Source organism: Notolepis coatsorum (assembly GCF_963971535.1).
Source record: "Notolepis coatsorum genome assembly, chromosome: 1".
Lineage (NCBI taxonomy): Eukaryota > Metazoa > Chordata > Actinopteri > Aulopiformes > Paralepididae > Notolepis > Notolepis coatsorum.
The window spans coordinates 298443516-298455276 of NC_140165.1; the positions used below are offsets into that span (position 1 = coordinate 298443516).

Below are 11761 nucleotides of genomic sequence, written 5' to 3' on the forward strand. Positions count from 1 at the left end.
TGTAAGTATTTGCGCATGGCTTTCATTTCGAGAGTAAATACAATAAACTGGACATAATGAAATGACGTCGTGCGCCACGCGTCCACTTTTGATAAACTCGCAGACCTGGGGCCAGTGTAAATGGTGACAACCAGGGATCTACCTGTGTTAGTGGCTTGGTGTAAATTGCTTGTTTAACCAGGGATGTCTTGTGTGAAAGGGGTATTATTGGTCATGGATGGAGATGGTGGAATCCTGTGCACAGCGATGATGTCCCATGTTCTGGAAAATGGAACTTTGAAGAAAAATATACTTCTTAATTACACTAAATCTTTGTGCTGACGTCTTCTTAGTGGTTGTATCCTAATGTGTGCCCTATGACCCTTTGGAATTTGATATTAGCCAAATAGATGGAATGTAGAATGTGGAAACTGGCAGGTACGACATATACCTATGTTTTGCCAAATGGTTATTTCAAGTTATTAAGATTTGTAATTTTTCCTTCTAGAATTATAGGCAAATGTCTTACAAGAAGATCATGCATTGATTATTGGGTTGTGATTATAGCAGACCGAAGGGTTGACTAACTGCAGAGGAACTTGTGACTGCAGTCTCCAGTAAGTCTTCTAATCCACTCCCTGTCTTACTCCCTCCTCTTCACACCACCACCTCTCTGGCTGTCGGGCTCCCACTCGCTGTGTCACCGTCCCACTCCCCCAAGACGCCGCCTGGCGGTCGGAAAGCAGAGCCAGCGACCTGTGTGGTCCGTGGGTTCGGACCGCCGCCCCCCCACGCGGAAATATTCCGGTTGGCCGTTTTTATTCATGTCCCTGATCCCGACGTCCTTAACTCTCACCTCGGGTTGTTAAAGCCACGCTGTACACCTAATGCTGCTGTCTTAACGCGACAGGGACCTGTAGACGCACGGGATGAAAAGCTAACCGGTCCGGTGCTCCTCTAGCCTCGTCTTCAGCCTCTTGCTTTCCAGAGTGATCCCCTCTTCTTCCCACCATCCAGTGCACTCTTTCTCCCAAGTGATTTTATTTTCTTCTTCTTTTTTGGCCTTCAATGAAAGGAATATTCCCGTTGTCTTAGACAAGTATGTAGGCGTTTTTCTGAATCCCTCCCTGCAAGTTAGCTTGACGGAACCGAGCAAAGCTTTTCCCATGATATTTTTTGTTTACAGGCAGTGTCATCACTGTTGTCTTCTCCTTTTTGTTTAATTTGGTAATTATTTGATTCTGTATGTTGTTACTTTATGTTATGCCATACAGAAGATAAGGCGCAGGTGTTTGGATTTTGACTTGGCATCTTGTGGTATGTTATTCCTCTGAACCAATTGTGCGCCCGACGAGCACTAATGTCTGGCTGGCTTGGGCCTCCTTGGAGCTTCTAGAGCGCTGAGTTTAATTTGCCTTAAATATAATTATCATTACAGAAGGTCACCCAAACACCTGAGTCTCCAACCAGTCGTTCACAATCCCTTCACAAACCATTAGATTACACATTAGCTGCGAGTGGTCGTTGCTAACGCTGTCGTTCTGTGCCCACAGCTCCCAGTATGATGTCTCTGCGTCAACGCCACATTGACCAGCTGGCCCTGGGCTCCCAGAGGTTGGTAGAGAGTTCCATGTCCCTGGGGCAGCAGCAGGGAGAGGGCACCCCGTTCCCATGCAGGTCTAGGGCCATGCTGGGACAGTACCGCAGCCAGTCGTTCGAGGCGCTTTCTCCCCTCTCCTCCGCCGTCTCCCACCCCACCCTCATCTGCTCCTCCAACCTGACTCCTCACTCCCGCGCCGCCCTCTCCGCCTCCTCGTCCTGCCTGCCCAGCGCTCTGGCCGGCGCCTCGACCCCTCATTCCTCCCACCACCACATCTTTCACTCGTCTCACTTCCAGCCCATGGACACCATCCCTGACTCCCCCACCGCCACAGACGTCCCGCGCCACCACGGCAGCTTCGGGTACCTCGGTTCTCCGCACGTCGCATGCCGCGAGGGTGTTCTTGCCTGTCCTGTCTCCACCGTCCTTCTAAACGCATTCGTCTGACGTTGTTTTGATATCGATATCGTTCGGTCGTTTGCAGTGTTTTTTTTTTTTTACACAACAATACACTACTTGTTCCGTTCATTTTCTAATTGATGTCCTTGTTTTCCACTCTTGCCTTTTCTTTAATATTACATCTCATGACGCCATCTCCCATCTTTTCATATACAGTGTATATATATATATATAAAATATATTTAACAACCTCATGTTTTCCTGATATTAGCCCTCGACTGCATGACTAACGTGTGGAGTTCCAGTGTCCAGCTGCACCACTTTGCAGTCGTAGTGTACTATAGCTAAACCTGCATGCAGTGCTTAAGCCCTGACCTTCTAGTTAGTGTCTCTCACCCCCCCTCTCTCTTTCTCACCCCCCCTCTTTCTTTATCTATCTCCTCTCTTTCTCTCCCCTCCCCCCTCTTTCTCTCCCCTCTCCCCTCTTTCTCTCTCCCCTCTATCTCTCTCCCCTCTATCTCTCTCCCCCCTCTCTTTCTCTCTTCCCCTCTTCCTCTCGATCTCTCTTTCTCCCTCCCCCCTCGTTTTCTCTCTCCTGCTCTTTTTCTCTCTCCCTCTACCCCTCTCTCTCTATCTCTCTCATATTATCTTGTCTAACCTTAAATATTGTCCCCCCACAGGGACCTGAATCGCTCGGACTCGGATTCCTCGCTCTCCCTGTCCCAAGTGGGTGACCGGCTGTCCGCCTACAGCTCCAAAGGCCACCTGGTCAAGCCTGCCTCTCTCATGCACGGCCTGTCCTCCCGTGTGGACGAACCCGGCCCCCTGCACGGCCACACCCCCAACGGGGGGAACCGCATTCACGAGGGAGGAGTCCCGGCTGAGCCGACCCCCGACAGCCCGATACTCATGAAGAAGGTGCACGGCATCGAGAAGTCGGCCAGCCTGGGGGAGATCCACAGCATCGTGTCCATGTCCGAGTCGTCCCGCTCCCTCAGCCCCAACTCCACCGAACCCGACACACCGTCCCCTACAGGGGGGCAGCCGGGGGCGCCGGGAGCCAAGGTCAACAGCCGCATCCCGCAGCTCTCGTCCAAGAAGAGCCCCTTGGAGGAGGACAGTGGTTCAACAGGAGAAGACACGGACTCCGCTGCCAGCCGCAAGAAACACACCTTTAAGATCTTCAAGAAGCAGAAGAAATAATGAGGGCTATGAAGTATAAGCTGTCGAAGCTGTTTGACTGTATTCAGTTTTTGGGGGGGGGGGGCGGGCAAGCCTCTTTTTTTTTTTTTTAAACTAAGGGTCAGGCGAGGGCACACATTGCTGCCACTACATCATTTTGTTGGTACTTCCTCTTGAGGAACTGTGGGAGCACCCAGGCATTCAGTTCTATCTCCTTATTTGGTCTCCATTGAATACGTGGGTAATGGGTTAGGGTTGTACTATATCGGAATGTAAAGCACTATTTAATCAGCAGGAAGAAGGTGCCAGTCTCTCAAAGGGGAGCGTCTCCCGCGCTCTTTATCTTGTTCTTCAATCTATATCAGTTTGCATGTCTTGACCTTTGTTAGACTGATATGTGAATGCTCTTTAGGTGTTTGCTTGGTTCTTGTCCTTAAGCTGCTTGGACAACACTTGTATAACATTTGCGTTTCTTTTAATTGGTCCCCTACTACTCTAGCCCCGCCTCTTTTCTTGATCCTCCAATCACAACTTAGTTGCCGCCAAACGAAGTTCCAATCTCCCGACACCGACGTTTGTCGGAGGGAGGCAATGTGATTTGTGATTGGAGGATCAAGAGAAGAGGGCGGGGTTTGATTTGGGTTGATTTGATTCCACAGTACACCCCATTTCACTTGACTGACTCAGCGTGGTGTTTTCTGTTATTGTTGTTTTATGACTATCTCTTCCTCCGTCAGGTACTTACTGGTACCTTTTCTTCCTCCCTGGAGGAGAAGTGGCATATTTGAGTGAACTGATACCATTTAGACTTTACCTGAGTGGATGAACAGATCATGAACGGAATATATGTTCAGATTATGAACAGTGAAGTGGTAAACCATATTTCAATGTTTGTACGAAATATCAACCGTAATATACTACTAGCCTGCTAGTATCCCTCAAATGTAATCAAATCACATGCATCGGGAAAGGATGGAATAAAATAAAAAGTTAAATTTGCTATCTTGAATCTCATTAGGTCAGAACTTTCCAAGCTATTGTATATGCAAGTTGGTCATGGGATGATTGACAGGTCATTTGCCATTAGGCCCTCTGTTAAATACTTGGTTATGATTAGCTGGAAGCCACTGCCTTTTTTTTTTTTTTTTTTTTATTTAATGCTAAGTATAATCAGTGTTCTATGTTGGCTCCTGCACTGATCTCCAGACTTTGCGTTGCTTCTCATGTCGTCTACCTTTTCCTCTTTTAACTCCACAGGGTTGCGAGGCATCTAGGATGTTAACTTTTCACGTTTGTTCGCTTCAACACACGTTTCTCACACTTGTAGGCAGATTTCTAGGTGACCGTTTTCACCATTATCTTCGTTGTCGTTTAGTTAGACTAGTCGTTCCCGTCGCGGTCGAATGATTCAGTGATCTGTATTAGTCAGTGGGGATGGGGGGCCTGCAAGGGCTGAACAATTATGACCCCCCCGCCCCCCCTTGAGTGAGTTGTATTATGAAACCTGGCAAATTTGCAGAACTCTTTACATCTTTACATTACCTTCACCACAGGCGCCACACTACTTGCTCACATGGGCTCAAAAATAAACGTACACAAATAATGCACAACCTCAATGTCCCGAGGCAGTACACTTTATACATTTTTTTTGATGTATACAAATACAATACAGCATGTCGACGAGATCAATTCCAAGTGAGAACTACTGTAAATTAAAAGATATTGCACCTGATTAGCCCCTAGAGGTCATTACCGAGTTCTAGACTTTCGAGACCATGTCTATCAAATAAAAGTGCCAAACCAATAGCAATATTCGAGGCCTTTCCAGTAATAATGTTTTGTTGTGTGCTTGGGTTCTTATCATACGTCCATGGCTTGCTTGGGGTGTCGCTTGAGCCCCCTTTCTGATGAAACTCAAAGGGGCTGTATCTTCTTGTTCCAGACAAAAGTATTGTAAATTAAAAAGAGAAAAAAAGTGGGCGTTGGGTTATCTCTCAGTTTTGTAACTGGTGATTTCTGATTGGTGTTTTAGTTTTTAAGACCTACTAGGTCTATTTTGTGGGGCTGGTGTTTGTCCTACTGTTCTCCACCTATACAGTATGTTTACATACATCGCAGAATCAGCCAACGCTACGCACACATCTCTATATTCCAGATGTAATACCATCTCCGGATTACCACAGAGATGAGCGTGCAATTTCTTCTTGATGGTAGGACACCATGCAAGCGCAGAACTATGCATCAGAGTAGGGACTTCCAGTGTACCTAGCGTGCTCCTGACTGTAATCGAGCAACCAAAAACAGCTGCAAATGACACCATCAGCCCCCCCCCCCCCCCCCCCCGTATTAATGCCTCATAGTGTAACGGATGGTATGGATGTACAGTATATGACATGTCTAAATGTTTAGTTTTATCAGCCAGCAGAAAACATAATCTTCCTACTGGTACTTTTTGTTTAATTATTATAATTATTTTTATGTCATTTGTACCTCTTTTGCACGACGATGGGCTTAAGTGGGGAAAAAAGAAAACCGCTGTTGGTGAGCGTGTGTGGGCGTCTGTCGCTCCTCGCACTGCACTGTACTGTTGATGCATGTCAACTGCTTTAAAATAAGAACCTATATTGGGTTAACAGGGGAGTGGATCAGCTCGAGCGTTTGACTCTCCGCCCTGTCTTTCCTGTCGTTGTCTCCTTTTGAGCTTCTATTTATGACTACATACATACTGGTATATTTGTACAGAGAAAATAATTTTGCATCTCCTTGTGATGTTCTACTTTTATGGCACTCTTGCATGACGATAGCAATAAACTATTTTGAATGAAGGACTAGATTTGGTTTGTTTTAAGGGAGACTAACACGCATGTCACATGCTACATGTAACGGGTCACGATTGCTTTAGAATCTAACGTACCTCAGCCAAAACTTTTCTTTTCCCCCATCAATATGACTTTGATGATGGTTATAAGGTTGCACCATTGAAAGTGTTCTGAATTGGTTTCGGTTATTTGAAGTAATCAGAATTGATAGGTTACTAGCTATAGAATATGAAATTATTTGTGTATACAATGAGCTCCACAAGTTTTTTGACAGGACCAGTCATTACTTAATATAAAATCAAATTAATAATAAAGTACAGTACAACAAAAAGAAGTTTGACATCCAACCAGAGTGCAAATGTCTATTGTTGTGTATTGGTGGTTAAACTGGCTACAAAATATACAAACTATATCAGAGTACTACTGACTGTACTGCTAATCAGATGTATGTACAGAGTTGTAGTATAATACCAATAACATACAAACAACAAAGATCACACTCTTTTTTTAGAGTACATTTTCAGCCATTGAACGGTTGTATAGATAACGGTTAAACAACCTCTTATACATTCTTACACCATATCAGGATGCCAAAAGTACTCTGGCAGAGTAATGTACAGTATCGCCTGTAGTCAAATATCCTGTGTGCGTAACGGTTTCTAAAAGTACAGTAAGCAATACATTAACATCTCCAGGCTCTTCATATCTCGTCAGGTTCTTTTGCCTTTTGTTATTTCAGTTGATGTTTGGCTCCGAATTACTCGGAAGGAGTAAAGTCCATGGTTGAGATCGATGAAAACAAGGTTTGGGTTATCGATCCAAATGTCGTCTTTACTGTAACTGAAAGTAGAGTAGGGGAAAAACTGTTGAAGTCAGCTGTGCAAATCTTAAAGCTGAAGCTTAACCCTTTCACTACCACACTACAGAAGGTTGACCCTTTCACTACCACACTACATAAGGTTAACAGAAGGTTAAAATGGGGGACCCTGATGTAAACAAGATGAAAGTATTTCTCTGGTCTGCATCCCCTTAACAATTGTGTGTATTGAGCCGTACTGTATTGTACCCATTCTGCAATCTGTTAATAAAATGTTCAATCAATCAATCAACAGTCTGTAGTGTAGTGAAAGGGTTAACATTCTGTATTGTCACAGTGAAGGGGAACAGCTGGTCTGATCATTTAATTCCGAGTAAAGTCAGCTGAATAAGGAGCTTGATGATGTTCATGGGTTGCAGACTTCTACAGTAGAAGTCAAGGTACATGCAGCTTTTTGCAGATGCGTAGGGCTACTGTAAGCTTTAACCGCATAGTCATTGCTTAATGTCTAGGGCTGCCCTTGGCTAAAACAATTATTTGTCAACTTAAATAGGACTTTGCTAAATGATCAGTTAGTTGATTTAATAAACAAATCTGTTAAGTGTTTCCCCATATCCAATTGTGCAGAAGGGCCTCTTTTAAACTCAGTGGCAAAGATGTGTTTATAATGGACAGTCTTGGTCGACTGAGATCAAACTGACCGATGAATGGACTAAAATGGGTCTGATCTAGTCATTTCAGTTCATCCAAAGTAATAGAGTATCTAGCCAGAACATCAAACAAATGCAGTGGTGGACTAAAATAAAAAAGGTGCACCTACTGTACGACATGACATCAGTGTTCCAAAAGCTATGATGGGTCATGTACAGTGAAATAGTCTTCATCATTGATTAACATTAACATTATGTGGGCCAGGAGATCCAGATTAAAAGTAGACAGTAACCACACCTCTATGATCCTTTCAATCTCACCATTGTTACACTCTATCGCCCTCCAGGTCCCCTCGATCACTTCACAGATGAGCTGGACATGCTTCTAAGCTCCTTACCGGAAGATGGTGCCCCTCTCCTATTAGGCGACTTCAACCTGCCTGACTCATCTCAGTCGGTCCCAGTGGTCTCCCTTCTACAACAATTTGACCTGACTCCCACTGCCATGCCTCCCACCCACAAAGCAGGCAACTCCTTGGATCTCATATTTTCCCGTAACTCCAGCATCATTAACACCACGGTAACTCCCCTACATGTATCTGACCATTCCTTCATATCCTTCTCACTAACTCTCATGCTTAACCGAAAGGTCTTCACCCCAACTCAAACCGTCTCACTCAGACGCAACCTGCCCTCCCTATCCCCCTCCACCCTCTCTTCTGACATACTATCCGCTCTACCTTTGAGTGACACCTTCTCTGCTCTCCCCACAGAGATGGCAACCTCCACCCTCCTCGTCCCCTCGTTGAGAAACCTGCCTGCCGTTCCCCACCCAGTCCATGGCTGACAGATGCAGTGAGAGAACAAAGACAGGTCCTGAGAGCGGCTGAGAGGAAGTATAGAAAGTCACGCCTCACTGCTCACATCGACACATATCACAAGTTCACAACCTCTTGTTAACATTCTCCAAAACCATTACTAATGCCAAAGCTTCTTTATTTCACCATAGGATCGAGGCCTCTGCCAAGAATCTTCGCAAACTGCATGCTACTATGTCCTCCCTCCTCACCCCCCCCCCCCCACCCCCTCCCTCATCTTTCTCTGCCGAAGACTTTGCGATCTTCTTTGAGGAAAAAGTGGAGAACATCCGCAGCTCCTTCTCCCAACCCCCACCCATTCCAAACACTGAATCGAGAACCTCATCCTTCACTCTGTCATCTTTCTCCCACATTACAGAAGCCGAGACCCTGACACTGGTAACGTCGAACCGTCCGACTACATGCCAGCTGGACCAGCTACCCTCCCCACTCCTCCAGACCATAGCACCGGACATCTTCCCATTCCTAACTGCAACCATCAACTCCTCACTCAACTCGGGGGTGGTCCCCACCTCCCTAAAACAAGCCAGAGTCACGCCCCTCATAAAAAAACCAACCCTGAACCCCACCGTCATAGGCAACTATCGTCCTGTCTCTCTTCTCTCCTTCCTTTCTAAAACACTTGAACGTGCTGTATCCAACCAACTTACTGCTTATCTCTTACAGAATGATCTCCTAGACCCTAATCAGTCTGGCTTCCGGACTGGCCACTCCACAGAAACGGCCCTCATTGCGGTCACAGAGGCACTTCACTTAGCAAAAGCGAAAGGCCTCTCCTCTGTCCTGATTCTCCTAGATCTATCTGCAGCCTTCGACACAGTCAACCATCAGATCCTCCTCGTGGCCCTCGCAGGAATGGGAGTGGCTAGATCTGCGCTGACATGGCTGACATCATACCTCAATGACCGCTCCTACCAAGTGTCATGGAGAGGGACCCTGTCGGCCACCCGCCCCCTGCGGACGGGTGTCCTCCAGGGCTCGGTCCTAGGACCCCTTCTCTTCTCCCTCTACACTAAATCACTGGGTAACATTATCACGTCTCATGGCTTCTCATATCATTGTTATGCCGATGATACTCAACTCTTCCTCTCCTTCCCTCCCTCAGATATCCACGTCTCTGAGCAGATCTCGGCCTGTCTGTCCGACATCTCCGCATGGATGATGACCACCAACCACCTCAAACTGAACCTAAGCAAAACAGAATTGCTCCACCTGCCGGCTAAATCCTCCCCCCTGACCGACCTTTCCATCACAGTCGAGAATGCAGCTGTGACCGCGTCCCCGACCGCCAAGAACCTTGGTGTTGTCCTCGACGACCAGTTGAACTTCTCTGCTCACATCGCAGCAACAACCAGAACCTGCAGATTCCTCCTGAGCAACGTCAGAAGGATCCGCCCCTTCCTGACAAAAGAAGCCACCCAACTCCTCGTCCAATCAACAGTCATCTCCCGCATCGACTACTGCAACGCACTGCTCGCTGGCCTCCCGGCCACTGCCACCAAGCCTCTTCAACTCATTCAAAACGCAGCGGCCCGCCTGATCTCAAACCTACCGAAGTCGGCCCATGTCACCCCACTTCTTAGGGACCTGCACTGGCTCCCCATTGCTGCACGTATCCGCTTCAAGGCCCTCGACCTAGCATACCGTGCGGCAAAGGGAACCGCTCCTGCCTACCTCCGGTCAATGGTCTCTAACTACACACCCTCAAGACCCCTACGCTCGGCATCTTCTGGCCGCCTCAGACCTACTCCTATCCAAGCTCCGGGAGGGTCATCAAAGAGAAGCCGCCTATTCTCAGTCCTTGCCCCACAATGGTGGAATGAACTACCCACCCCAGTTAGGACAGCCGAATCCCGTCTAATATTTTGCCGTCGACTAAAGACGCACTTCTTCAACCATTATCTGAAATAATGAAAAAAAAAATTTAAGAATCGAACCCCAACTAACCTTACTGTCATGCACTTGTCCTAATAAACTAACCTACACTGTAACACGCAACACTTTGATGAACATTGTTACTCGGCTGATAGAGTTGTACCCTTCCTGATGACTTGTCGTACAGAACTTGTAAGTCGCTTTGGATAAAAGCGTCAGCTAAATGACTAAATGTAAATGTAAGAACACACGGAACAATACACCTTTCAAATGGAGCAAATAACAATATTTGTAGTATAATAGTTTAAAGGGGAACTATTTTGTCCTTTCGTTCACTATTTGGGCAAGTTTACACAATTCCTGTGAGTCTATGGAACACATCTGTAAGGTTTTTTTCAATAAAATTCATTGTTTTGTATTTCTAATCAAGTACTGTAGAGCACCACTTTCTGCCCTTCCAGATTCCAAGCTGTTTTTGGCTGGGCTCCGCCCATACTCACAATGCGCTTTGAGTGACAGTCAACCACCTGCACTGGCAGATACAGAGTGAGAGCGAGGAAGTGTCTGACAGGGAAAACGCTTCCGCATTATTTCCACTTGCTCCGTTGTTGAGCGAATTGTTGAGTGTGGGTGGTGGCTGGGTGGGGTGGTGGTGGGTGGTGGTGCAGATGAGGATTCTTACATGTCACAGATACGTGTAAATTTGAATGGCTTGTTTTAGTGGGGGAGGATATTGTCTCAACTGAACTGGAGGAATGCGCCTGAATGAGAATTTCACACCTAGTCAGTGTTGGTACAGCCCCACATTGCTAGAAAACAATGCAAACCGCTGGAAAAGGCCATTTATAAGATAGGGGACCTGTATAATATACGTACTGTAGCGTTATAATTGTATTATAATATGTCAATATATTGAATGAATGAAAACTTTATTTAACAGATTGCAGAATGGGTACAATACAGTACGGCTCAATACACACAATTGCTAAGGGGATGCAGACCTGAGAAAGACGTTTGTCTTGTTTCCATCAGGGTCCCCCATTTTCAATTCATATAGACATTTATGACATACACAACATACATGACATTTATGGCATAGGGACATATAGGTATTTAGTACTGATACATTTGTGACATAAACGGTATTCAAATATACAGTACTGTTACCCCTAGATCCTGACAGAGTATATACATATGATGGGGAGGGGACTGTACATTAGGAGGGGGTGGGTGGGTGCGAGAGAAATATACATACGGCGGGGAGGGAATATATACATGCGGTGGGGAGGAGACTGTCTATTAGGAGGTGGTGGGGGTTTTGGGCATTTACGGTGGCCAGTTTCCAATTGCAGCCTCCCGTAGGTGCTCTTTAAGAGCGGTTTTGAATGTGGGTAGGGATTCACATTCCTTTACAGCTTTGGGTAGGGCGTTCCACATTGATGTGGCATAATTGCGAAACGTGTTTAGTCCCTTGTTTGAGCCGAATCTGGGTTTAACATGATTTGTTGAGCTTCCTCTGGTGTAGTGGTTGTGGTATTCACTGACCTTTGGGAAGTATTTTG

The 11761-nt window shown here is 46.1% G+C and overlaps 2 protein-coding genes across 5 annotated transcripts in view; one reads left to right on the forward strand and one right to left on the reverse strand.

Annotated features, from left to right (window-relative positions):
• Positions 1 to 5985, forward strand: part of stim1a (stromal interaction molecule 1a) — a 69325-nt gene extending 63340 nt beyond the window's left edge. For 2 of the 4 annotated variants that reach the window (XM_084333984.1, XM_084333985.1), the window contains exons 12-13: positions 1533 to 1941; positions 2659 to 5985. In XM_084333984.1, coding sequence (XP_084190110.1) covers positions 1533 to 1941; positions 2659 to 3181 — 932 coding nt within the window. In that variant the 3' untranslated portion in view covers positions 3182 to 5985. The remainder of the gene's footprint in view (positions 1 to 1532; positions 1942 to 2658) is intronic. The other 2 variants (XM_084333986.1, XM_084333987.1) reach the window with 2 other exon arrangements.
• chrna10a (cholinergic receptor, nicotinic, alpha 10a) overlaps positions 1 to 11761 on the reverse strand; it is a gene marked incomplete at both ends in the record, with an annotated part of 116654 nt that overhangs the window by 93928 nt on the left and 10965 nt on the right. The window lies entirely within an intron of this gene.